We start from the raw sequence: 26,875 nt of genomic DNA, 5'->3' as shown, positions 1-26,875 counted from the left end.
TCATTTTTATGAAGGTCAGTCGATCGACCGAGTCAGTGGACAGACGCACCCTGTGATCGGTTACCACGCCTCCAGCAGCACTGAATGTGCGTTCCGAAAGAACGCTGGATGCAGGACAGGCCAGTAGCTCAATTGCATACTGTGCAAGCTCTGGCCAGTGATCCATCCTCAAGACCCAGTAACCCAGAGGATTTTCGGTGGGAAAGGTGTCCAAGTCTGATCTTGCCCCTAGGTATTCCTGCACCATGTAAAACAGACGCTGGCGATGGTTGCTGGAACCGATCATACCTTGGGGCTGCGGACCAAAAAATTGTCTGAACGCATCGGTCTGACGGCCACCTTCTCCACCACTCCTTCTTTGACTGACCGAAGCCTCAGCAACACGTTGTCCAGAAACAGGAGTTTGTAACCTCCCAGTCTCTGGGAACGCGTTGCACAGACCTTTCTGCAAGGCCTCCCGAAGATGTTTCATCCTCTGCTCCCTCTGCGATGGCAAGATAAGGTCCGCAACCATACCCTTGTAACGTGGATCAAGGAGGGTTGCCAGCCAGTATTGGTCCTTCTCCTTGATACCACGAATACGAGGATCCTTACGCAGGCTTTGCAGGATCAGGGAGGCCATGCAGCGTAGGTTTGCTGAGGCATTCGGTCCGGAGTCCTCTGGGTCACTAAGGACGACATGGTCCGCAGCCACCTCCTCCCAGCCACGTACAAGTCCATGTGTTTCCTGGGACTGATCCCTTAAAGACTGCTGCTGATGCTGAGTGCCAGGCTCCACCTCCATACTGACACAATCTTCCTCCTCCTCCTCCTCCTCCTCGTCCTCTTCCTGTGTGATCAGCGGGCACGCAGGAACACTGTCTGGATAAAGGGGGCCTTGAGAGCTAAGGAAGTCCTCCTCTTCCTGCCTCTGTTCTGCCTCAAGTGCCCTGTCCATTATTCCACGCAGCGTGTGCTCCAACAGGTGGACAAGGGGGACAGTGTCACTGATGCATGCACTGTCACTGCTCACCATCCTCGTGGCCTCCTCAAATGGTGACAGGACAGTGCATGCATCCCTGATCATGGCCCACTGGCGTGGGGAAAAAAAAACCAAGCTCCCCTGACCCTGTCCTGGTGCCATAGTCGCACAGGTACTCATTGATGGCCCTCTGCTGCGTGTGCAGCCGCTGCAGCATGGCCAACGTTGAGTTCCACCTGGTGGGCACGTCACAGATTAGGCGGTTCTTGGGCAGGTTAAACTCCTTTTGGAGGTCCGTCAGCCGAGCACTGGCATTATATGACCGGCGGAAATGCACACAGACTTTCCTGGCCTGCCTCAGGACATCCTGTAAGCCCGGGTACCTGCCCAAGAACCGCTGCACCACCAAGTTAAGGACGTGAGCCAAACAGGGCACATGGGTCATTTGTCCCTGTCGGAGGGCAGAGAGGAGATTGGTGCCATTGTCGCAAACCACCATTCCTGCCTTAAGTTGGCGTGGCGTCAACCACCTCTGAACCTGCCCCTGCAGAGCTGACAGAACCTCTGCCCCAGTGTGGCTCCTGTCCCCCAAGCACACCAGCTCAAGCACCGCATGGCATCTTTTGGCCTGCGTACTTGCGTAGCCCCTTGAATGACTACGGAGCACCGCTGGTTCCGAGGAAGAGGCCATGGAGGAAGAAGAAGAGGAGGGGGTGGAGGAGAGAGGTGTGTCACAATCATTAGCATTTTGGAGGCGTGGTGGCGGAACAACCTCCAACACTACTGCACCTTGTCCTGCATCCTTCCCAGCTGCCAGCAGAGTCACCCAATGCGCCGTGAAACTTAGGTAACGTCCCTGTCCATGCCTGCTGGACCATGAGTCAGCGGTAATATGCACCTTACCGCTGACCGCCCTGTCCAGCGAGGCATGGACATTGCCTTCCACATGCTGGTAGAGAGCCGGAATCGCCTTCCGTGAGAAAAAGTGGCGTTTGGGTACCTGCCACTGAGGAACCGCACATTCCACAAACTCACGGAAGGGGGCAGAGTCTACCAACTGAAAAGGCAGCAGTTGAAGTGCTAGCAATTTTGCCAAGCTAGCATTCAACCGCTGGGCATGTGGATGGCTGGGAGCAAACTTCTTTCGGCGGTGCAGCAGCTGGGGCAGGGAAATTTGCCTGGTACAATCTGACGTCGGTGTACCAAAATCAGATTGCCCACAAGTACTTGGCTGTGACACACCTAATTCTACACCTTCATTCCTCTCAGTGCAGGTCTCCGAGAGGACTGAAGGTCTAGTGGGGTTGGAAATCTCAGCTGATGAGGAGCAAGGAGAGGTCCTCTTTGTTCTTTGGTGTGGGTCTTTTAGATACGCTTGCCAACGAACTGCATGGCAGGTCAACATATGTCTGGTCAAGCATGTGGTACCCAAGCGGGAGATGTTTTGGCCACGCGAGATACGCTTGAGACATATGTTACAAATAGCAGCGGTGCGATCTGATGCACTCGTTTCAAAAAAGGCCCACACCAAAGAACTTTTTGAATAACGCGCAGAGACTGCAGCGCCCTGCACATGTGGAGCTTTGGGGTGTGATGCAGTCAATGTGCTGCCCTTAGGCTGGCCCCTGGAGGGTATCCTGCCTCGTTGGTGATGTGCCGCCTCCTCCTCCTCCTCCCCTCTCCTATCAGGCACCCACGTTGAGTCAGTGACCTCATCATCCCCTCCCTCCTCATCACTGGAGCAAACCTGGCAGTATGCTGCAGCAGGGGGAGCATGACTGCCAGATTGCTGTCCTTCTTGGGCACCCCCTCTGTCCGTGCTCATGTTACTGCCTTCATCGAGCTCAGTATCATCATCAGAGCCTTCCAAACGCTGGGCATCCTCCTGGAGCATGTACCCAACACTGTGGTCAAACAGTTCGAGGGACTCCTCAGGAGGACATGGTGGGGCTAGGGAAGGAGTCACTGATGACATTGAGCCGAGGGAAGAGGCCGCTGCTTTGCCAGACAAAGTACCCTGGGCATGGGTGAGAGAGGATGAGGAGGATGAGGACGGCTTGGTCATCCACTCGACCAAGTCTTCCGCATGTTGCGGCTCAACATGGCCAGCTGCCGAAAAAAAGGCCAAGCGTGTCCCATGGCCCCGTGCTGATGAGGATGCACCGTCTCCACGACCAGCACTAGACACAGAGCCTGCTTGCCCCACTCTTATTGGCTTGTGACTGTCTGCCTCTCCTTCTTGGCCTTCCAGACATACTAATGGCCTGTAGCTGCACTAAGCTGGGATATATATATATATATATATATATATAATAATATAATATAATATAATATATTATATATGTACTGATACTGCAGCTAGCAAAATCAACTGCCTGCCTGTAGTATGAGAACACCACCAACCTTCTACAGGTAGCTTTAGCTGAACACTGTGAGGTGGACGCACCCCACTAACTTGTAGGTTTAGCTGAACACTGTGAGCAGGACGCACTGCACTAACTGTAAATAGTCTAGCTGCCTGACTGTGGTACTAATAGGATCAAAAGAACACCAGCAATTTTCTTCAGGTAGCTGTATTTACTGTAACAAGACAAGCCTGCCTGTCAGTAAGAAGATAACAGAAACGGATCTAGCTGAACACTGTGAGCAGGACGCACCCCACTAGCTTGTAGGTTTAGCTGAACACTGTGAGGTGGACGCACCCCACTAACTTGTAGGTTTAGCTGAACACTGTGAGCAGGACGCACCCCACTAACTTGTAGGTTTAGCAGAACACTGTGAGCAGGACGCACTGCACTAACTGTAAATAGTCTAGCTGCCTGACTGTGGTACTAATAGGATCAAAAGAACACAAGCAATTTTCTTCAGGTAGCTGTATTTACTGTAACAAGACAAGCCTGCCTGTCAGTAAGAAGATAACAGAAACGGATCTAGCTGAACACTGTGAGCAGGACGCACCCCACTAACTTGTAGGTTTAGCAGAACACTGTGAGCAGGACGCTCTGCACTAAATGTAAATAGTCTAGCTGCCTGACTGTGGTACTAATAGGATCAAAAGAACACAAGCAATTTTCTTCAGGTAGCTGTATTTACTGTAACAAGACAAGCCTGCCTGTCAGTAAGAAGAGAACAGGAACAGATCTAGCTGAACACTGTGAGCAGGACGCACTGCACTAAATGTAAATAGTCTAGCTGCCTGACTGTGGTACTAATAGGATCAAAAGAACACCAGTAATTTTCTTCAAAATACTGTAACAAGACAAGCCTGCCTGTCAGTAAGAAGATAACAGGAACGGATCTAGCTGAACACTGTGAGCAGGACGCACTGCACTAAATGTAAATAGTCCAGAAGATAACAGGAACGGATCTAGCTAAACTGAATACAGTGTATATATATATATATATATATATATATATATATATATATATATGCAACACCTGGGATGCATATATATAGACAATACACTTTAAGTGCAGCTAACTGACTGACTGTCCTGCCTAATCTAGCTAACTCAAATGAAATGACACTGTCTCTCTCTCTATTTCTCAGCACACCGGAACACACTGCACAGGGCCGCCGTGCAGGCGGCCTTATATAGTGTGGGGCGTGTACTAAATCCCCTGAGCCATAATTGGCCAAAGCCTCCTTGGCTTTGGCCAATTACGGCTCTCTGTTAAGGCGGCGCTGTGATTGGCCAAGCATGCGGGTCATAGTGCATGCTTGGCCAATCATCAGCAAGCAATGCACTGCGATGCCGCAGTGAATTATGGGCCGTGACGCGCCACACGAATTTGGCGCGAACGGCCCATATCGTTCGCAATTCGACGAACGATCGAACAGCCGATGTTCGAGTCGAACATGGGTTTGACTCGAACACGAAGCTCATCCCTACTGGGGAGGAAGGATGACCACCTTTTCTTCCCCACTGTGTATCTGCCTGTCATAGATCAGCTGCAGAGCTGATCCATGTCTTACTGGCTGCATACGTGTTTTACCTTTACTGCTGTAGATCGGCTGGCACCTGTGGTTCCACAAGCTTGTGTTCAGCTCTTGCTGCACTTAGCAGCTATGGGTGTCGTTGGATTCACCTGATGCTTAATATATCTTCCTTCCTGCTACTTCCTGTCCAGCCTCCCATGTGCCTCTCTATTAGACATGTGCGATTAGTTTCGTATGAATCGGAAATTTGTACGAATTTCCAGAAATTTGTACATTCGTGAGGATCCGAAATACAAATTTTTATGCATACGAATTTTGTGAGAAATACGAAATTTCGTTTACGAACTTCGGATCCAAATTCCGTTACAACAGAATCGGACAAAATAAGAATGTTCGTTAATTACGATTATCCGTTATGATGAAGTTAAAAACCCCAGGAAGTCAGCACGCATAGGGATGGTGGGAGCCCATCATAATGATAAATTTATCATAACGAACATTCGTTATTGTTATGAAAAATTAACTAACCTAAAAGTTCAAAACCCAGGAAGTCAGCACAGCACAGGGATGGTGGGAGCCCCTCATAATGATAAATTCATCATAACGAACATTCGTTATTGTTACGAAAAGTTAGGGAATACAAATTCATTCTAATACGAAACGGAACTAATTTATTGATGGCGCACATGTCTACTCTCTATTTAAATTCCACTCAGACCAGTTTCTGGTTGCTTGAGCAACACTTGTTCCTGAGCGCCTTCCGTGCAAACTTTCCTAACCTGTCTTCTCGTGAACTGATCTCTTGTGTACTGACTCGGCTAGTTCTCCTGATTACGTTGTCTGCTGCCTGCCCTGACCTTGGCTCGCTATCTGCCTCTCCTTTTGCTCCATCCATCCGTGTCTGCACAGTGTCTTCATGTACTCTCCTCGCGAGCAGGGTGAACCTGGGGGTCGTGACCTGGGGTCAGCACTCTCGTGAGGGGGTCCCTGGCAGAATACCGGCTAGCCCTTAGATTCTACGCCCTGGGGGATCCCATGTCACCTGCTCACATGTGGGCTCACACCAGTAGCACTGTGACACTGCCATTGGGAAGATGAGCCTGTTGCTCCATCTCCCAGACTCCAGCTGTGGAACGAGGACAACTTCCTTCGCTCCTAAGTCACTACACTGCCACTGGGGAGGGAGAACAAATACCTCCTCTCCCTTCTCCCCCTGGGTCCTGATCTACTGCTGGGAAGTGATCACCACCTTCATACCCTGGGCCTCCGGAACTGCCGTGGGTGTGGGGCAGAGGTCCTAGACCCTCTGTTTGGTTGTCAACGCTTCAGCTGAAGAAGTTTCTTATAACTCCACAGATGCTGCTGGCAGAAAATCCCATGTCCCTGTCAGTGTTGTGGGAGAAAGGCTGGCTGCCTCTTCTCTCGGGAGGGCTGAAGCTGCTGTTGTTGCTGGGCAGAGCTCAGTGATGTTCAGCCCAGATGCCAGCTTTTCTGTTGGAGGCTCACCAGGTTGTTCTTTCTCAACAGAAAAGTCTATTAAATCCACATTCTCTGGAACTGGTGTCTGGAGATAGAGGTTCACCTTCTCCTGTCCGTGGAACCCAGAACATGTTACTAGTGCTGGGCAGAGGCTAGCAGAGCTCTGCCCTGTTAGCACTTCGGTTGAAATTTCAGTAACTATGTTCCATCCCTCCATGAAAAGTCAATGAAAACCATGCCTTTTGTGATCTGTGGCTGGGGAATGAGGATTCCTCTTCTCCCAAGTCCTTGAATTGCAGCTGGGAAGATGAGCTGGCTGCTACATCTTGAATACCCTTATCTGGCTGCTGGACAGACGCGTTCCTCTATCCAAGCTTGTACTGTGCAGGAACAGGTTCATCAAGGTCAACATTTGCTGCATTCGCCATCAGGGCTCCGCTTCCATAGCTGTGTGTGGAGGTGGACAAAGCACACTGTTACCCTGCCCCATTGGCGATACTTCAGCCAGGATTTCAGAGCTGTCAGCTGGTACTTCCTGATAGTCCCAGGCAAAAGGAGACCAGACTTGCTGCTGAGCAGAGTCTAGCAGCCGTCTGTAGACGATCTCCAGCTCCCATTCCTAAACGGCTAGAAACGCCAAATCTTCCTGTGCTCAGAGCACTTCGGAGACTTTCAGCCTCCGGTCTCTGTACTTCAAAATTTCCTGTAAAAGCCACCCCAGGCTGCCGTAGCCAAAGCCTTCCTGTTAGCTGTTGTCCACTGTCCACGGGCACACTTGGGCTACATACCAGCGGAGGGTTCTGTAGCTTTGGTCCAACCACATCTCCACCAGGACCAGCCTGTTTACCTCCTGCAGTCCTCTCCTTGTGTAGTTGTTTCCCCAATAACAACATTCACACTTTGTACTGCAACCAGTACCTTTCCTGGGTGGAGGGAAGAATTTTTCCCTGGTGGTGCTGCTAAGGGTCTAGTGTTTCCTTCCAGAGTTCACAGTGGACAGAATCATACAATCCCAGCAGGACCTGCATTGACACTGGTCCCCTGTGCTGTATCCGCATCTCTTGCAACCTCCTTCCGATTTCCTCTTCCATGGCGGTTGGTATCTCTACCTCTCCTCTTCTGTCATCTGGAAATTGGATCATGGTGGTGGTTTGGATGTCCCAGACTGCAAGAAGTATCCCACCACTTGCCACAAAATGTGATGGACCTAACCAGGACAGGGGCTTTTGGAGAGGACTAGGAGCAAGCCTCTTACCCACTGACTATGGGCCCTGGCTTTTAAGGGAACACTACTCTTTGTGAGGTGTATGCCTGGGGGACCCTTGGAGTAATGTTACTTTGGATTCAAGTCCATGTCTCCCCAAGACACACAGACACTGAGAATCTAGGCCTGGGGCCTAGCTGCTCCATTACCAACAAAGACTGCTCCATGCTGTGAGACTCATCGTAGATATTAATATCATCAGCTCAAGCCACCTGTCTTTCACCCATTGTTAATTGTGTTAATGAAGACCTGTATTGTTTCTGTCTGTCTTATAGCAAACTATTGTGGGATGTGTTTATATTTGTAATAATGTGTATTGTACAGTACTTTGTATTCAGTATTGTAGGGGCAGAATAGTCTGGTCATCTAGGCTGTTTAAGTGACTAGTTAATTGGCTCATGTTAAGTATATCACTGTAAGTTATTAGTTGTTAGAGGGGGAGTAGCATAGTTTATGTTGGCTGTTGCTTAGCTATGGTAATTATATTCCTGTTTACAGTTTGTATTCTTTGGGTAGTATGAGGGGAATGTAATCCTGTGGGGTATAAAATATGTGTCTGAGTTAAATTACCTCACATCTTGTCTGTGTACGATGTTTAGGGTAAAAAGGGCTGATATTAGCGGTCGGAACGGTTTGGAGGGCAGGAAGCGCTGTTTGGCAGAAAGAAGGACCTAATCTGGGTTCCAAGTGGTTCCATCACAGGGACAATGCCAAATCCTTGGTGGCAAGTGGTAAGAAGAATGCCCCAGCATTGGTGTCAGTAGGAGGCATGCACCAGTGTTAATGTCAGTGGAACAATCCCGAGACATGGCTTGGGTCTGTGGGATCCTGGGAGTTTTTGTTTTTGTTTGGCCTTTAATGGATAAAATCATTTATTTTTATAAACCTTCTAGCATGTACTGTGCAGTGCCATGGAGATTGATTTATATTGGTTCCTTATTTAAGACTGCAGTGAATGTACATCAGTGATGTATGAAGCTCATCAGAAGAAGGTGAGAAGTGCTGTTCGAAGTGTTGAAGATCGTCTAACAAATATGCATTCTTCAAATCAGGTACAATCAATCTATATTGTGTCACAATGGCTGCATGTCATGTGCATTTACATGTTAAGCTTCAAGCAATACATAGCTGGTGTTAACTTACAATTTTAGTAAAGGCATGTGCAAATCATGTGCAAGATAAATTAAAGCCCAAATGAACTTTCAGTTTAAATCAGCTAAGTACAATTTAGAAGCATTAAAACAAAAGTTGTGAAAATGCTAATGCCTTGTACGCACGATTGGACTTTCCGACGGAAAATGTGCGATCGGAGTTTGTTTTCAGAAATTCCGACCCTGTGTAGGCTCCATCGGACTTTTTCCATCTGAATTTCCGACACACAAAGTTTGAGAGCTGGATCTAAAATTTTCCAACAACATGTGGAAATTCCGAACGTGTGTACACAATTCCGACGCACAAAGTGCCACGCATGCTCGGAATCAAGCAAAAGAGCAGCACTGGCTATTGAACTTCATTTTTCTCGGCTCGTCGTACATGTTGTACGTCACCGCGTTCTTGACCTTCGGAATTTCTGACCAACTTTGTGCGACCGTGTGTATGCAAGACAAGTTTGAGCCAATATCCCTTGGAAAAAAAACATGGATTTTGTTGTTGAAATGTCCGATTGTGTGTACAGGGCATTACAGTTCATTTTTTTAGAAAACAGCTACAGCCCGAGTAAAAAAAAGCCTGTGCACTGCCACTATGCTATAAATAAGGATCATTGCCTTCTGTGGGGAAGCAGTGGTCTCTTTGCAGAAGTCCGACGCACCCCCTGCTGATTTAGAGCTAGCGCTCTCCAATGAGCAGAGAGTGTGAACTTTACTGATTAGGATCTCAGCAGGTAGCATGGCAAATCTCTGCAAAGAGACTACTTATTCCACACAGAGAGCAAGGGTCCATCTTTACAGAATGCAGCCAGGAGACAGGCTTTTCCTACACAAGCTGTGGCTGTTTTCTAATATAATGAAAAGTTGGAACGCCTTTTATGTTGATGAACCTAAAACATATTTAGCTGGTTTAAACTGAAAGTTCAATGCAGCTTTAAAAAAGTTCAATGCAGCTTTAAAACCATGATTGGTTGATTGCAGTTAACACACCTCAGTGAACATTCACTACGCTAGGGCTTGATTTATAAAGGGGAGTGAATAGCGCTATTTGCCCTCTTTTATAGTCTGCCTCTTTCACACATTGCAGGTCCACATTTTTTTGGCCATTCATAAAATGCATTGTGTAGGGTTAGTTCACCTTTACCAAAAACTGCCTATAAAGGGCACCTGTTGATAAAAACAAACTGTGCAGCTTTGACTAAAGTTGGATAATTCCCTTGCTATAGGTGTAGACCATTTACATACCTCCCAAAGCCTGACTTGAAAACTCCTAGAGATGGCATCACTTCATTCTGCCTAGTTGCTAGGACGTTGCTAAGGTACTCCCAGTCGTTACGGCTCACCCCCACCATTACAGGAGCGAACTCTTCAATCCCCACACATGTGTGGTCTACTACCTCCTCCATCGCAGTATCCCTGAGCTCAGCACTACTGTGACAGGGGTGAGAGAGAGGATGCAAGGGGGAATTAGCTAGCAGTGTTAGCAATGTCCTAGCAACAAGGCAGGATGGGTTTATACCAACTCTGGGAGTTTTTCAGCAAGACTTTGGAAGGTACATACAGTAAATGGCCTACGCCTATAGCAAGGGAATTATTCAACGCTGCACAGTTGGTTTTTATCTACAAGCACCCCTTACCTGCACAGGCAGTTTTTTGGTAAAGGTGAACTCCATATTGCTTTAACGGATCACACAAGCAGGCTCCCCTCCCAGCTAGATTATGATAAACAAACCGTACATGGTGCAAATTCCTGATGAGCCAGCCAAAATTAAATCGGTGGGTGGCCACCCTCCAAGCCAATCCTTCAACTGAAAAATCAAAGGAGTCGGGAAAAACTGTTGGCCAAACAGTGGCTGCATCCAGTCAGAAGCAGCCTCTGTTTGGTTATTCTGACAGCCAGCAGGCCCGCCTGTCAAAATATAATAGGAGAGTCATTCATCGGTCATGAAAAAATCATGAAAAAAATCCTTCTGGGCTGAATGAAAAAAATCCTCTGATACAGGAGTCTCACCACAGTGACTGATTCCGACTGACTTGGGGGGGATGTTGGGGGAGGAATAGAAGCTCCTATGGCAAGATGTTACCTTTGGACTCCCCTGCAGCATCAATCTATAGCTGAAAAGCTGAAATACTGTAGTTTTGTGGTGCGGTGGCAATAATTTACACAAACGGGTGAAATAAAGAACTTGTATTGAAGTATGCAGAAACCGTTCAAAACAGAACCCGGAGGGAAGACCGCCCAACCGGGTGCACTCACGGTTTTCAGCAATGTGAATGGAGAGATGTTCAGCCGGACTGGCCACACCTGTAAAGAGGGCAGAATGCGGCCTTGCCGTCTTGTGCCAAATCGGGAAGATGTCCAGAGGAGACCCTACACTTTCCCTCCTTATCAGGAACCTTTCCCTACCGCTAACACTGTTCCTAACAGGCGGGGTACTTGTCCCTACACTGCCTACTCGTGAAAACCAAACCCGGGAGCCAGGGCCATGAAGTGATATTAAAGTTTTGTTTTATTTTGTTTAAAAATAACAAACATGTTTATACTTACCTGCTCTGTGTAGTGGTTTTGCACAGAGCAGCCCAGATCTTTCTCTTCTTGTATCCCTCATCGTCGCTCCTGGCCCCTCCCTTCTGCCCCCTAGACATGTGCAATTCGTTTCGATCTGAATTCGTTTTTTAACGAATTTGGACACATTTGTTAATTTGGAAATATCCGAATTAACAAAAACACGTTTAGAGAATTTTTTCGAATATTTTAAATTAAAATATTCTGAAATCCAAAAACCCGAAAATCTGAAATAAAAGCTAACTATTAAATTAAAGGTATTGGAATTTCCTTTCAAATTTGGCCGTTAGTGAACGTAACAAATACGAATATATTCCGAATTTACGAATTATCCGAAATAACAAATGCCGTATCTAAGCGAATAGAATGTAACAAATTAATAAGAATAAATAATAAAAATAAAAACTTTTGATTATTATTATTTATTATTAATTCATTCCGTTCCGTTTGTTTAGATGCGGCATTCGTTATTTCGAATAATTCGTAACTTCGGATAAATTCGTATTCGTTACGTTCACTAACAGCCAAATTTGAAAGGAAATTGCAATACCTATAATTTAATAGTTAGTTAATATTAGTTAGTTTGTTAGTTATTATTTAGAATTTTCTGATTTTCATTCTTTCGAATTCTAAAATTTTCTTTCTTATTTTTGAATTTTCAGAATTTCGAATTTCTGAATTTACGAATTTACAAATTGTGATCATGACGAATGTCCCGAAAAACGTAAAAACAAAACAAAAACTAATGAAACGAAAACTAACACATTTTTTGGCAGTGCGCATGTCCAGTGCCCCCATAGCAAACAGCTTATGTGTGTCCATTCAGACGCGGCTCGGCCTCACCCCCTCTCTCTCCTCATTGGTTCACTGACTTTGATTGACAGCAGTGGGAGCCAATGGTGCACGCTGCTGTCTCAGCCAATGTGAACGGAGAGACCCCGACAGTTGAGACTCTCGTGCAACATCGCTGGATTGAGATGGGGCTTAGGTAAGTATTAAGGGGGCTGAGAGGGGCTGCTGCACACAGAATTTTTTTTTTCTTAACCACTTTTTTTTTCTTAAGCCCCGGACCATTTGGCTGGCCAAAGACCAGAGCACTTTTTGCGATTTGGCACTGCGTTGCTTTAACTGACAATTGCGCGGTTGTGCGACGTGGCTCCCAAACAAAGTAGAGCTTTCTTTTGGTGGTATTTAATCACCTCTGCGGTTTTTATTTTTTGCACTATAAACAAAAAAAGAACGACAATTTAGAAAAAAACGCATTATTTTTTACTTTTTGCTATAATAAATATCCCCAAAAAATATTAAAAAAAACATTTTTTTTCCTCAGTTTAGGCTGATACATATTCTTCTACATATTTTTGGTAAAAAAAATCACAATAAATGTTTATTGATTGGCTTGCGCAAAAGTTATAGCGTCTACAAAATAGGGGATAGTTTTATGGCATTTTTATTAATAATTTTTTTTTTACTAGTAATGGCGGCGATCTGCGATTTTTATCGTGACTGCGACATTATGGCGGACACATCGGACAATTTTGACAAATTTTTGGGACCACTGTCATTTTTACAGTGATCAGTGCTATAAAATTGCACTGATTACTGTAAAAATTACACTGGCAGTGAAGGGGTTAACCACTAGCTGGCGGTGTCCTAGGGACTGAATCTAACTGTGGGGGGGGCGTGGCTACGAGTGACACGTCACTGATCACCGCTCCCGATCACAGGAAGATGTGATCAGTGACAGTGTCACTAGGCAGAACGGGGAGATGCTTGTTTACATTAGCATCTCCCCGTTCTTCCTCTCCGTGAGACGATCGCGGACATCGAGTCAACCTGGAAAAAGCTGACAACGAAGAAACTTGTGCACCGTCAGTGCTGCTTTAAACGCTTCAATACCGCCGGTCATTTATACATCCTGGTATTTAGGCAGTTATACCAGAATCATGACTGCAGCTACAATCATGATCCTTGTATTGTTTTTTAGAGCAGGCGATTCTGCACATTGTAAAAGTAATCCTAGGGTCTATACAGCCACTGGATTACTTTTACAGGTGCAAGGGGGTCCTGCCCCTCTCCTGCTTCTGCCTCACACACAGGAGTTATCACTGCAAATGTCAGAGCGAGAGCAATCATTTTTTAGCACCAGACCTCCTGTGAAACTCTAAACTGGTAATCTGTAAAGGGTTTTAAATGTAATAATTGAATGTACTGTAGTTTTTGTGCGTAATTTTAAAAGGGGACATGTTTGGTGTCTATTTACTGGGCGTAACATCATCTTTTATGTTTTACCAAAAATTGGGGTATTATATTGTGTTTGTGTTCACTAAAATTCATTGGAGTGTATTTATCCCAAAAAATTGTGTTTAACCACTAGCTTACTGGGCACTGCCCAGACCAATTTTCAGCTTTCAGCGTTGTCACTCTTTGAATGACAATTGCGCGGTCATGCTACAGTTTACCCAAATGACATTTTTATCATTTTTTTCACACAGATAAAGCTTTCTTTTGGTGGTATTTAATTGCTGCTTGGTTTTTTATTTTTTGCTAAATAAAACAAAAAGGGACCGAAATTTTGAAAAAAAAAAAAAAAAACTGTTTCATAGTTTGTTATAAAATTTTGAAAAAAGGGGTAATTTTTCTCCTTCGCTGATGTGCGCTGATGAGGCTGCACTGATAGGCTGTGCTGATGGGCACTGATAGGCGGCACCGATGGGTACTGATAGGCGGCACTGATAGGCACTGATAAGCACTGATGAAACGGCACTGAGAGGTGGCACTGATGGTTGGCACTGAAGGGAACTGATAGGTGGCACTGATAAGCGGCACTGGTAGGTGACACTGATAGGCAGCACTGATCTGTGGCACTGATTATTAGACACTGATGGGCATTGATTGGCAGCACTGGTGGGCATTGATGGGTGGCCCCGTGGGCACTGGTAGGTGGCACTGTGGGCACTGGTAGGTGGCACAGTGGGCACTGGCAGGTGACATCGGTGGGCACAGCCACGGCTTTCTGAGTGAGGGACCAATGTCCCTCTTACAGAAGCCGGTGATCGGCTTTTTTTTCCCCCTCATGCTGACAGCGCAAGGAAAAAAAAAAAAGATTACAGAGCTTCTGTTTACATCACGTGATCAGCCGTCATTGGCTGACAGCTGACCACATGGTAAGGGGCCAGGATCGACCCCTTACTCGGATCTGTGATCAGCCAAGTCTCATAGACTTGGTGATCACCGAGCACGCCGCAGGGTAGCGCAGACTGTGCTTGCTCAGGAGGAGTCCATGGACACCCTCCCAGCAATTAAGGTCTGCTCTGCAGCCATCTTTTGGCTATAGCGCGGGCGGCAAGTAGTTAAAAAAATGATGCGCAAATACCGTGTGACATAAAGAAAATGCAACACCCACCATTTTATTCTCTAGGGCTTCTGCTTAAATATATAATGTTTGGGGTTCTAAGTAATTTTCTACGAAAAAAATTATGATTTTTATATGTATGAAAGAAATGTCAGGTAAGTACGTTTTTAAAAACAAAAGGGAAATGAATGATTAAGTGATGCAATTGTTTATTTGATGAAGAGCAAAAAGCGGCATGGTTCAGCATTTAAATAAAGCTTGATGTTTGCAATTGTTTTTGTAATGATGATCATCATAACATTTTTCAGTTTAAGTTTGTCATCATAAAAAAAATTGAAGAGTTTAACACTCTTTTATTTTTGAACAGCAGGCTGAATCATCTGGTTATATTAGTGGAGATGCAGAGGAATTTCTGAAAGGTAAGTAAAATGATTAACAGTAACACATATATAACACATTTGAAATTTTTACTCAAAAATTAAAACTATTTTAATTACTTAAGATGACCCTTTCTTTGCCCATGAAAGACAAACAAAAAGGATCACTTAAAGTGGAACTTTATGTAACCACTAAAAAAGGGTGAACAGGCAGGTTTTTTTAATGTGCTTTGGGCCAGCCAACAAAAGTGGCCAGCAACAGATACCTGGAAGCCGACCGCTGACCTTTTCGAGCTCCAAAATGCCTCATCCCTTAACTTACCCCCCCCCCCCCCCCCCACCTTATTAGTATATACTTACCACTGCCACATTCCCCTTCAACTGACAGTAGAGATTCCCCATCTCGCAACTGACAGGTCCCTTATGATTGGCCCAGCGCTGTCACGTGAGAGTAGGGAAGGGGTCCATAGCCTTGTGTAAATTCGGATGAGTCAGTATGGGGGAAAGGTGAGTTTATGCTCCTGGAGGTTTAAGGAAAGGGTCACTTTAAGATCTAGACTGCCAAATATTATCAGAATGCATATATTTTATTCCTTTGACAGGACTGCTGGAGCCCCTTAAAATACCGCTACTTCCTCTTTAGCTCTCTTACAGCACATAGGGCCTGAACAGCCATGACACGTCTCTGTACGGAGAGTCGGGGTGTAGGGTGTACCCAAACCAATGCAAGTTCCAACTTTTCTAAAGCCAGTATTTGCACGCAAGCTTCTGCAAGCTCTAGCAGCTCTGTGTGAGGGATTATTCTGACATGACTAATAATATATGGCTTTAATGGTATGTTTAACCAAAACTTTCTTTTTTTTTTTCTGCTTGGAGTACAAAAGGGTTAAATACCCATGCCTGGTTGTTTTTGCTGCCTGTGTCCCATTGGGGAAATTTCTCTTAAATGCTTGCACCGGAAGTAAAACAGGAAATCGCTACAAAATTAGGGAAATTACCCTGTTAGACATTTGTCACCGATATCCTCAATAGAGGATTTAACCTCACCACTTTCTGTAGTGACAACTTAAAAATGTTGGATTTCCCCTCATTTTTTGTCTCAGTGAAAGTGATCTCCAGAACAACCAGAAGGGTACATGTCTCCAGCTGGGACACAGATATAAATACAAACTTGGTAGAGGGTCTGACACTATCCAAAATTTAAAAAAATGCCTTTACAGTTACAAAAGTGAATTATTTGGGAGCTATGTTTACTTACCTTCCTGGAAACAGATTGCACAGTTTGGTACATCATGTATGTTTATTCATGTTTTAGCCCTAGAAAATGGAGAAAGTCAAGATTCTAAACAGTTAGACCCAAAAGTATCTGGAGAAGATCCAAAGCCTCTTACGGTAAGATAAAAACACATTGAGAATTCTCGTCATCACTTTTTTTGAAGGCTATAGTAGGTTAAAGGAAGGTTGTTAGGGCCCAATTTACACCTCTTGAATCAGACTTCTGTAGGTAAAGTGGATTTTTACACTAAGTTACACAGCTTCTATCTATGGACTGCTAGAGAGCTCTATGTACAGGTACTGTTAGATAGGGTCACAAAAGGACCATCAATAGTCATTGTAAGCCAGAAACTATTTGGACAATTTTCTGAAATAGTATTGGCAGACTTCGCTTTTTGGCGGCCCTTTTTTTTGACTTGCAAACATGCTCATATAAATAATACAGTAATATGTTAGCAGAATTGCAGGGGTGTTGCTAGACTCTGCCACCAAGAGCCCATACCCCGGGTCTTCTACCAAGTGCCCTGGGTCTCCCTTGCCAACATGCTAGGCATTATTCTGTTGACAACCAAACCTAAATCTCTCAACTTCGTTTCTAAGTGCAAAATATACTTTTTGAAATTTAGTGTGTACATATATATATATATATATATATATATATATATATATATACACAGCATCTCACAAAAGTGAGTACACCCCTCACATTTTTGTAAATATTTTATTATATCCTTTCATGTGACAACACTGAAGAAGTTACACTTTGCTACAATGTAAAGTAGTGAGTGTACAGCTTGTATAACAGTGTAAATTTGCTGTCCCCTCAAAATAATTCAACACACAGCCATTAATGTCTAAACCGCTGGCAACAAAAGTGAGTACACCCCTAAGTGAAAATGTCCAAATTGGGCCCAATTAGCAATTTTCCCTCTCCAGTGTCATGTGACTCGTTAGTGTTACAAGGTCTCAGGTGTAAATGGGAAGCAGGTGTGTTGAATTTGTTATCGCTCTCACTCTCTCATACTGGTCACTGGAAGTTCAACATGGCACCTCATGGAAAATAACTCTCAGAGGATCTGAAAAAAAGAATTGTTGCTCTACATAAAGATGGCATAGGCTATAAGAAGATTGCCAAGACCCTGAAATTGAGCTACAGCACGGTAGCCAAGACCATACAGCAGTTTAACAGGACAGGTTCCACTCAGAACAGGCCTCGCCATTGGTTGACCAAAGAAGTTGAGTGTACATGCTCAGCGTCATATCCAGAGGTTTTCTTTGGGAAAGAGACGCATGAGTGCTACCAGCATTGCTGCAGAGGTTGAAGGGGTGGGAGGGTCAGCCTGTCAGTGCTCAGACCATACGCCACACACTGCATCAAATTGATCTGCATAGCTGTTGGCTAAAGATGATGCACAGACAATTTGCTGAAGACAAGCAGATTAAGGACATGGATTACTGGAACCATGTCCTGTGGTCTGATGAGACCAAGATAAATTTATTTGGTTCAGATGGTGTCAAATGTGTGTGGCGGCAACCAAGTGAGGAGTACAAAGACAAGTGTGTCTTGCCTACAGTCAAGCATGGTGGTGGGAGTGTCATGGTCTAGGGCTGCATGAGTGCTGCGGGCACTGGGGAGCTACAGTTCATTGAGGGATCCATGAACGCCAACATGTACTGGGACATACAGAAGTAGAGCATGATGGGCCGCAGGGCAGTATTTCAACATGATAACAACCCCAAACACACCTTCAAGATGACCACTACCTTGCTAAAGAAGCTGAGGGTAAAGGTGATGGACTGGCCAAGCATGTCTCCAGACCTTAAACCTATTGAGCATCTGTGGGGCATCCTTAAATGGAAGGTGGAGGAGCACAAGTAGCACTCTAACATCCACCAGCTCCATGATGTTGTCATGGAGGAGTGGAAGAGGACTCTAGTGGCAACCTGTGAAGCTCTAGTGAACTCCATGCCCAAGAGGATTAAGACAGTGCTGGAAAATAATGGTGGCCACACAAAATATTGACGCTTTGGGCCCAATTTGGACATTTTCACTTAGGGGTGTACTCACTTGTGTTGCCAGCGGTTTAGACATTAATGGCTGTGTGTTGAGTTATTTTGAGGGGACAGTAAATTTACTCTGTTATACAAGCTGTACACTCACTACTTTACATTGTAGCAAAGTGTCATTTCTTCAGTATTGTCACATGAAAAGATATAATAAAATATTTACAAAAATGTGAGGGGTGTACTCACTTTTGTGAGATACTGTATATAGTTTAACCACTTGACGACCGCCTCACGCCGATGTACGTCGGCAAGGTGGCACGGACAGGCAAAATCACGTACATGTACGCGATTTGCCTTCTGCGGGTGGGGGGTCCGATCGGACCCCCCCCGGTGCCCGAGGCGGTCGTGTTTTGTCCCACGGCGATCGGAGGTGAGGGGGAGGCCATCCGTTCGTGGCCCCCCCCCTCGCGATCGCCGCCGGCCAATCGAATCATTCCTTTGCTGCTGTATGCTAAACAGCAGCAAAGGAAACTATGTCATCTCTCCTCGGCTCGGTAATTTCCGTTCTGGCCCGAGGAGAGAAGACTTCACTGTGAGTGCACAACACTACACACACACAGTAGAACATGCCAGGCACACAAAACACCCCGATCCCCCCCCCGATCCCCCCCCAATCACCCCCCCCCCTGTCACAAACTGACACCAAGCAGTTTTTTTTTTTTTCTGATTACTGCATGGTGTCAGTTTGAGACAGTTACAGTGTTGGGACAGTTACTGTTACCCCCCTTTAGGTCTAGGGTACCCCCCTAACCCCCCCTAATAAAGTTTTAACCCCTTGATCCCCCCCTGTCACCATTGTCGCTAAGCGATCATTTTTCTGATCGCTGTATTAGTGTCGCTGGTGAAGCTAGTTAGGGACGTAAATATTGAGGTTCGCCGTCAGCGTTTTATAGCGTCAGGGACCCCCATATACTACCGAATAAATGTTTTAACCCCAGCAGTTTAGGGTTCCCAAAAACGCAGTGTTAGCGGGATCAGCCCAGATACCTGCTAGCACCTGCGTTTTGCCCCTCCGCCCGGCCCAGCCCAGCCCACCCAAGTGCAGTATCGATCGATCACTGACACTTACAAAACACTAAATGCATAACTGCAGCGTTCGCAGAGTCAGGCCTGATCCCTGCGATCGCTAACAGTTTTTTTGGTAGTATTTTGGTGAACTGGCAAGCACCAGCCCCAAGCAGCGTCAGGTTAGCGCCAGTAGCACTAACACCCACGCACGCAGCATACACCTCCCTTAGTGGTATAGTATCTGAACGGATCAATATCTGATCCGATCAGATCTATACTAGCGTCCCCAGCAGTTTAGGGTTCCCAAAAACGCAGTGTTAGCGGGATCAGCACAGATACCTGCTAGCACCTGCGTTTTGCCCCTCCGCCCGGCCCAGCCCACCCAAGTGCAGTATCGATCGATCAGTCACTTACAAAAGACTAAACGCATAACTGCAGCGTTCGCAGAGTCAGGCCTGATCCCTGCGATCGCTAAAAGTTTTTTTGGTAGCGTTTTGGTGAACTGGCAAGCACCAGCGGCCTAGTACACCCCGGTCGTAGTCAAACCAGCACTGCAGTAACACTTGGTGACGTGGCGAGTCCCATAAGTGCAGTTCAAGCTGGTGAGGTGGCAAGCACAAGTAGTGTCCCGCTGCCACCAAAAAGACAAACACAGGCCCGTCGTGCCCATAGTACCCTTGCTGCTGCATTCGCCAATCCTAATTGGGAAACCACCACTTCTGCAGCACCCGAACTTCCCCCATTCACATCCCCAACCAAATGCAGTCGGCTGCATGAGAGGCATTTTCTTTATGTCCTCCCGAGTACCCCTACCCAACGAACCCCCCCAAAAAAGATGTTGTGTCTGCAGCATGCGCGGATTTAGACGTGACACCCACTATTATTGTCCCTCCTGTCCTGACAATCCTGGTCTTTGCATTGGTGAATGTTTTGAACGCTACTATGCACTAGTTGAGTATTAGCGTAGGGTAAAGCATTCCACAGACTAGGACACACTTTCACAGGGTCTCCCAAGATGCCATCGCATTTTGAGAGATCCGAACCTGGAAACGGTTACCGTTATAAAAGTTAGTTACAAAAAAAGTGTAAAAAAAAAAAAATATATAAAATAAAAAAAAATAGTTGTCGTTTTATTGTTCTCTCTCTCTCTATTCTCTCTATTGTTCTGCCCTTTTTACTGTATTCTATTCTGCAATGTTTTATTGTTATTATGTTTTATCATGTTTGCTTTTCAGGTATGCAATTTTTTATACTTTACCGTTTACTGTGCTTTATTGTTAACCATTTTTTTGTCTTCAGGTACGCCATTCACAACTTTGAGTGGTTATACCAGAATGATGCCTGCAGGTTTAGGTATCATCTTGGTATCATTCTTTTCAGCCAGCGGTCGGCTTTCATGTAAAAGCAATCCTAGCGGCTAATTAGCCTCTAGACTGCTTTTACAAGCCGTGGGAGGGAATGCCCCCCCCCACCGTCTTCCGTGTTTTTCTCTGGCTCTCCTGTCTCAACAGGGAACCTGAAAATGCAGCCGGTGATTCAGCCAGCTGACCATAGAGCTGATCAGAGACCAGAGTGGCTCCAAACATCTCTATGGCCTAAGAAACCGGAAGCTACGAGCATTTTATGACTTAGATTTCGCCGGATGTAAATAGCGCCATTGGGAAATTGGGGAAGCATTTTATCACACCGATCTTGGTGTGGTCAGATGCTTTGAGGGCAGAGGAGAGATCTAGGGTCTAATAGACCCCAATTTTTTCAAAAAAGAGTACCTGTCACTACCTATTGCTATCATAGGGGATATTTACATTCCCCGAGATAACAATAAAAATGATTAAAAAAAAAAAATGAAAGGAACAGTTTAAAAATAAGATAAAAAAGCAAAAAAATAATAAAGAAAAAAAAAAGCACCCCTGTCGCCCCCTGCTCTCGCTCTAAGGCGAACGCAAGCAGCGGTCTGTCGTCAAACGTAAACAGCAATTGCACCATGCATGTGAGGTATCACTGCGAAGGTCAGATCGAGGGCATTAATTTTTGCAGTAGACCTCCTCTGTAAATCTAAAGTGGTAACCTGTAAAGGCTTTTAAAAATGTATTTATTTTGTTGCCACTGCACGTTTGTGCGCAATTGTAAAGCATGTCATGTTTGGTATCCATGTACTCGGCCTAAGATCATCTTTTTTATTTCATCAAACATTTGGACAATATAGTGTGTTTTAGTGCATTAAAATTTAAAAAAGTGTGTTTTTTCCCCAAAAAAATGCGTTTGAAAAATCGCTGCGCAAATACTGTGTGAAAAAAAAAAAAAATGAAACACCCACCATTTTAATCTGTAGGGCATTTGCTTTAAAAAAATATATAATGTTTGGGGGTTCAAAGTAATTTTCTTGCAAAAAAAAAAAAAACTTTTTCATGTAAACAATAAGTGTCAGAAAGGGCTTTGTCTTCAAGTGGTTAGAAGAGTGGGTGATGTGTGACATAAGCTTCTAAATGTTGTGCATAAAATGCCAGGACAGTTCAAACCCCCCCCCCAAATGACCCCATTTTGGAAAGTAGACACCCCAAGCTATTTGCTGAGAGGCATGTTGAGTCCATGGAATATATTATATTGCGACACAAGTTGCGGGAAAGAGACAAATTTTTTTTTTTTTTTTTGCACAAAATTGTCACTAAATGATATATTGCTCAAACATGCCATGGGAATATGTGAAATTACACCCCAAAATACATTCTGCTGCTTCTCCTGAGTACGGGGATACCACATGTGTGAGACTTTTTGGGAGCCTAGCCGCGTACGGAACCCCGAAAACCAAGCACCGCCTTCAGGCTTTCTAAGGGCGTGAATTTTTGATTTCACTCTTCACTGCCTATCACAGTTTCGGAGGCCATGGAATGCCCAGGTGGCACAAAACCCCCCCAAATGACCCCATTTTGGAAAGTAGACACCCCAAGCTATTTGCTGAGAGGTATAGTGAGTATTTTGCAGACCTCACTTTTTGTCACAAAGTTTTGAAAATTGAAAAAAGAAAAAAAAAAAGTTTTTTCTTGTCTTTCTTCATTTTCAAAAACAAATGAGAGCTGCAAAATACTCACCATGCCTCTCAGCAAATAGCTTGGGGTGTCTACTTTCCAAAATGGGGTCATTTGGGGGGGGTTTGTGCCACCTGGGCATTCCATGGCCTCCGAAACTGTGATAGGCAGTGAAGAGTGAAATCATAAATTTACACCCTTAGAAATCCTGAAGGCGGTGATTGGTTTTCGGGGCCCCGTACGCGACTAGGCTCCCAAAAAGTCCCACACATGTGGTATCCCCATACTCAGGAGAAGCAGCAGAATGTATTTTGGGGTGCAATTCCACATAGGCCCATGGCCTGTGTGAGCAATATATCATTTAGTGACAACTTTTTGTAAATATTTTTTTTTTTTTTTTTTTGTCATTATTCAATCACTAGGGACAAAAAAAATAAATATTCAATGGGTTCAACATGCCTCTCAGCAATTTCCTTGGGGTGTCTACTTTCCAAAATGGGGTCATTTGGGGGGGGGTTTGTACTGCCCTGCCATTTTAGCACCTCAAGAAATGACATAGGCAGTCATAAACTAAAAGCTGTGTAAATTACAGAAAATGTACCCTAGTTTGTAGACGCTATAACTTTTGCGCAGACCAATAAATATACGCTTATTGACATTTTTTTTACCAAAGACATGTGGCCGAATACATTTTGGCCTAAATGTATGACTAAAATTGAGTTTATTGGATTTTTTTTATAACAAAAAGTAGAAAATATCATTTTTTTTCAAAATTTTCGGTCTTTTTCCGTTTATAGCGCAAAAAATAAAAACCGCAGAGGTGATCAAATACCATCAAAAGAAAGCTCTATTTGTGGGAAGAAAAGGATGCAAATTTCGTTTGGGTACAGGATTGCATGACCGCGCAATTAGCAGTTAAAGCGACGCAGTGCCAAATTAGAAAAAGACCTCTGGTCCTTAGGCAGCATAATGGTCTGGGGCTCAAGTGGTTAAAATTAATTTACTTTATAAGCACTGATAATACATTTGGTTTTTATTTTCAGCAACATCATCATAGGTAATACAATCACACTTATGACCAGTTAAGATCAAAGCACTTTTTCAGCAAAAAATTATTATATTAGATCCAGATCTGACCCAAAGACCAATAACAAGCAATCCAAAAGTTCAGATTACATGATATTCTAAGGCTGGCCATACATTATACAAAACCTTATAATTTGACGTTAAATCTAAACACTTTCAATTTGTGTGCAATCAGGCAGGCCCTTGTACTACATAGTTGAAGGTAAATCTAAAGGAAATTAAATAAAGCAAATTGTACAATGTATGGCCAGCTTTAGGCTTGGGTATGCTTTCTTTCTTGGGCCTGGGACCATTGTCAGAAAAACATAGTACTAACTGCTCAGTTCTAATGCCCCGTACACACGGTCGGATATTCCGACGGAAAATGTGTGATAGGACCTTGTTGTCGGAAATTCCGACCGTGTGTGGGCTCCATCACACATTTTCCATCGGATTTTCCGACACACAAAGTTTGAGAGCAGGATATAAAATTTTCTGACAACAAAATCCGTTGTCGGAAATTCCGATCGTGTGTACACAAATCCGACGGACAAAGTGCCACGCATGCTCAGAATAAATAAAGAGATGAAAGCTATTGGCCACTGCCCCGTTTATAGTCCCGACATATGTGTTTTACGTCACCGCGTTTAGAACGATCTGATTTTCTGACAACTTTGTGTGACCGTGTGTATGCAAGACAAGTTTGAGCCAACATCTGTCGGAAAAAATCCTAGGATTTTGTTGTCGGAATGTCCGAACAAAGTCCGACCATGTGTACGGGGCATAAGGGAATGCAGAATGAAAGGGGAACAAAGCTTAAGACAAGGAAAGCACCAAAAGAAAGGAAAAGGAACTAGGCAGAGATGGGATGAGGAACCAAATTATTGTCTCCACCACTTTTTTCATTGTATGCTTTAAGTGTCACAATGATCAAGATAGCCAAGGGTGTCTTTGGTCTTTTAGGACACGAGCCATCTCCCTACATAGTAAAAATAAACTGGGGTAACTACATTCTGATATTTATTTTGCTAAGAGTGGAAAACATAAACGCACAGAATGTTTATGCTAGCTTCATTTTTCCTTATAGGCTCTTGAGACTGTTGGAGACACCAATAAGAAGGAAGAAGATATTCCCTGTACAGGTCTGTAACTCTAATGTACAGTAGAGTGCTGGTAGTAAAAGTCAGTGAAAATTTGCACTAATTATGTCTTGTCTTCCCTTCAGGAGACCCTATGGATAAGCTTGTAGAAGCTTGTAGGAAATCTGTTGTAGAAGCTCGTAAGGAATCTGTTGTAGAAGCTCGTAAGAAATCTGATGTAGAAGCTCATAAGAAATCTGATGTAGAAGCTCATAAGAAATCTGTTGTAGAAGCTCCTAAGGAATCTGTTGTAGAAGCTCCTAAGAAATTTGATGTAGAAGCTCGTAAGGAATCTGTTGTAGAAGCTCTTAAGAAATCTGATGTAGAAGCTCTTAAGAAATCTGATGTAGAAGCTCATAAGAAATCTGTTGTAGAAGCTCGTAAGGAATCTGTTGCAGAAGCTCTTAAGAAATCTGATGTAGAAGCTCGTAAGGAATCTGTTGACTACGATAATATCAAGAGCAGGTTGAGCAATGAAGGTGTCATTTCAAAAGAAGATCAGCGAAAGATAAATTCCTCTAAGAACCTGAAAGACTATGACACCACAGGAAAAATAATGGGGAAAAAACTGCAAGAACAGTCTCCACAGATTTTACCAGTGTTAAAGAGGAAGTAAACCCAAATGGGCTTCATGGCTTGTATACACGATCCGAAAATCAGATGAAAAATACAGCTTTCAAGGCGATCGTAGGATAATTGGATCGTTAGTACAGAGCTTTCGAGAGCCGATCAGGACAATTCATCTGATATTATTAGATCGGACAAGCACGAAAATTTTCCTTGTACGATACTAGATCGTATGATTTTCGTTTAGTCAGTACAGTTGTCGTCCGAAAATCCAATACAAATACATTACAACACATGTTATCACTTCTGATTTTTTTTTTTTTTCTGTCGTACGAGAATTTTCGTGACTTTAGTATTCAATTTCTACTTGCGACTATTAAGCAAAAAAAGTCGGACGACCTGTCGTCTGATTTTCGAATTGTGTGTACGGGCCATCACTTTCTCTTTTTTCCCCTGCAAAGTAAAAGCATAACGGGCTAGTATGCATCGTGTACTAGCCCATTATGTGGCACTCACCTGCAATCGAAGCCCGTGCTGTCCCTGCTGGTGGTCGCATCTATCTTCGCCCCTCTTCCTTCCTTTTGGGACCGCAGACTGCGGCTCTGTGACTGGCCAGAGTCGCGTGACGTCACTCCCGCGTGCAGTCACGGCACTTGCTAGTGAAGACTCGGCATGGAGGGCCGTTTCTTCACAGCGCAAGCATATATGGTAAATATCTCCTAAACCGTGCAGGTAAGCCTTGTTATAGGCTTACCTGTAGGTACAAGTGGTATAACTAGGTTTACAACCACTGTAAAAGCCATCTTTGATATGTCTAAAGAATAAATATTAGAGAAAGACATTTGCTAAATGGCCAAAGTGGTTAAAAGGAAGATGACATAACCTACAGTTTTTCTAATGCCCTGTACACACGATCGGAAATGCCACCAGCAAAACTCCGATGAGAGCTTTTTGTCGGAAAATGCGACCGTGTGTATGCTCCATCGGTCTTTTGCTGGCGGAATTCCAGCCAGCAAAAGATTGAGAGCATGTTCTCTATTTTTCGGTCGGGAAAAGTTCCTATCCGAAAATGCGATCGTCTGTATGCAATTCGGACGCGCAAAAAATCACGCATGCTCTGAAACAATTCGACGCATGCTTGGAAGCATTAAACTTCATTTTTTTGGCTCATAGTGTTGTACGTCACCGCGTTCTTGACGGTTGACAGTTCAGAGAACTTTTGTGTGACCGTGTGTATGCAAGGCAAGCTTGAGTGGAATTCCATCGGAAAAACCATCCAAGTTTTTTCGGACGGAAATTCCGATCGGGTGTACACGGCATAAGACGTAAAGAAGAAATCTGCATAGATATTCTTTCTAAGGTTAGAAACCTACAAATCTCTCCTTGGGGGAAAAAAGTACTTTATATGATTTTCTTTTACCTTTAAGTGGCGAGCGCCGAAAATTTAAATTTTAGGGGTGTGTGGCCACTCCTACTAAGAATGACATGCTGAGAAGGCCTTAAATATGTCAACAACCATAACCTAACAAAAGTATTCACTATATTATGCTGCATGGCTTGTATGTCTTTGACTTAAGTGGCCGTTTTAGAGAATCTGTCAATTAATTAATTCATGGAAAAGTGACAGGTTCTTATGAA

At 44.4% G+C, this 26,875-nt stretch overlaps 1 protein-coding gene across 2 annotated transcripts in view; it reads left to right on the top strand.

Annotated features, from left to right (window-relative positions):
• LOC141117134 (receptor-interacting serine/threonine-protein kinase 3-like) overlaps nt 1–25,530 on the top strand; it is a 69,294-nt gene extending 43,764 nt beyond the window's left edge. Inside the window, exons 6-10 of one of the 2 annotated variants that reach the window (XM_073609773.1) lie at nt 8,590–8,696; nt 15,084–15,132; nt 16,406–16,482; nt 24,619–24,673; nt 24,757–25,530. In XM_073609773.1, coding sequence (XP_073465874.1) covers nt 8,590–8,696; nt 15,084–15,132; nt 16,406–16,482; nt 24,619–24,673; nt 24,757–25,286 — 818 coding nt within the window. In that variant the 3' untranslated portion in view covers nt 25,287–25,530. Of the gene's footprint in view, nt 1–8,589; nt 8,697–15,080; nt 15,133–16,405; nt 16,483–24,618; nt 24,674–24,756 lie in introns of both variants that reach the window. The other variant, XM_073609772.1, reaches the window with a different exon arrangement.
• Nucleotides 25,531–26,875: the final 1,345 nt, after the last annotated feature.

The sequence above is a fragment of the Aquarana catesbeiana genome, linkage group LG13 (assembly GCF_042186555.1).
Source record: "Aquarana catesbeiana isolate 2022-GZ linkage group LG13, ASM4218655v1, whole genome shotgun sequence".
Taxonomy (NCBI): Eukaryota; Metazoa; Chordata; class Amphibia; order Anura; family Ranidae; genus Aquarana; species Aquarana catesbeiana.
This window is presented reverse-complemented; position numbering and strand designations above follow the sequence as displayed.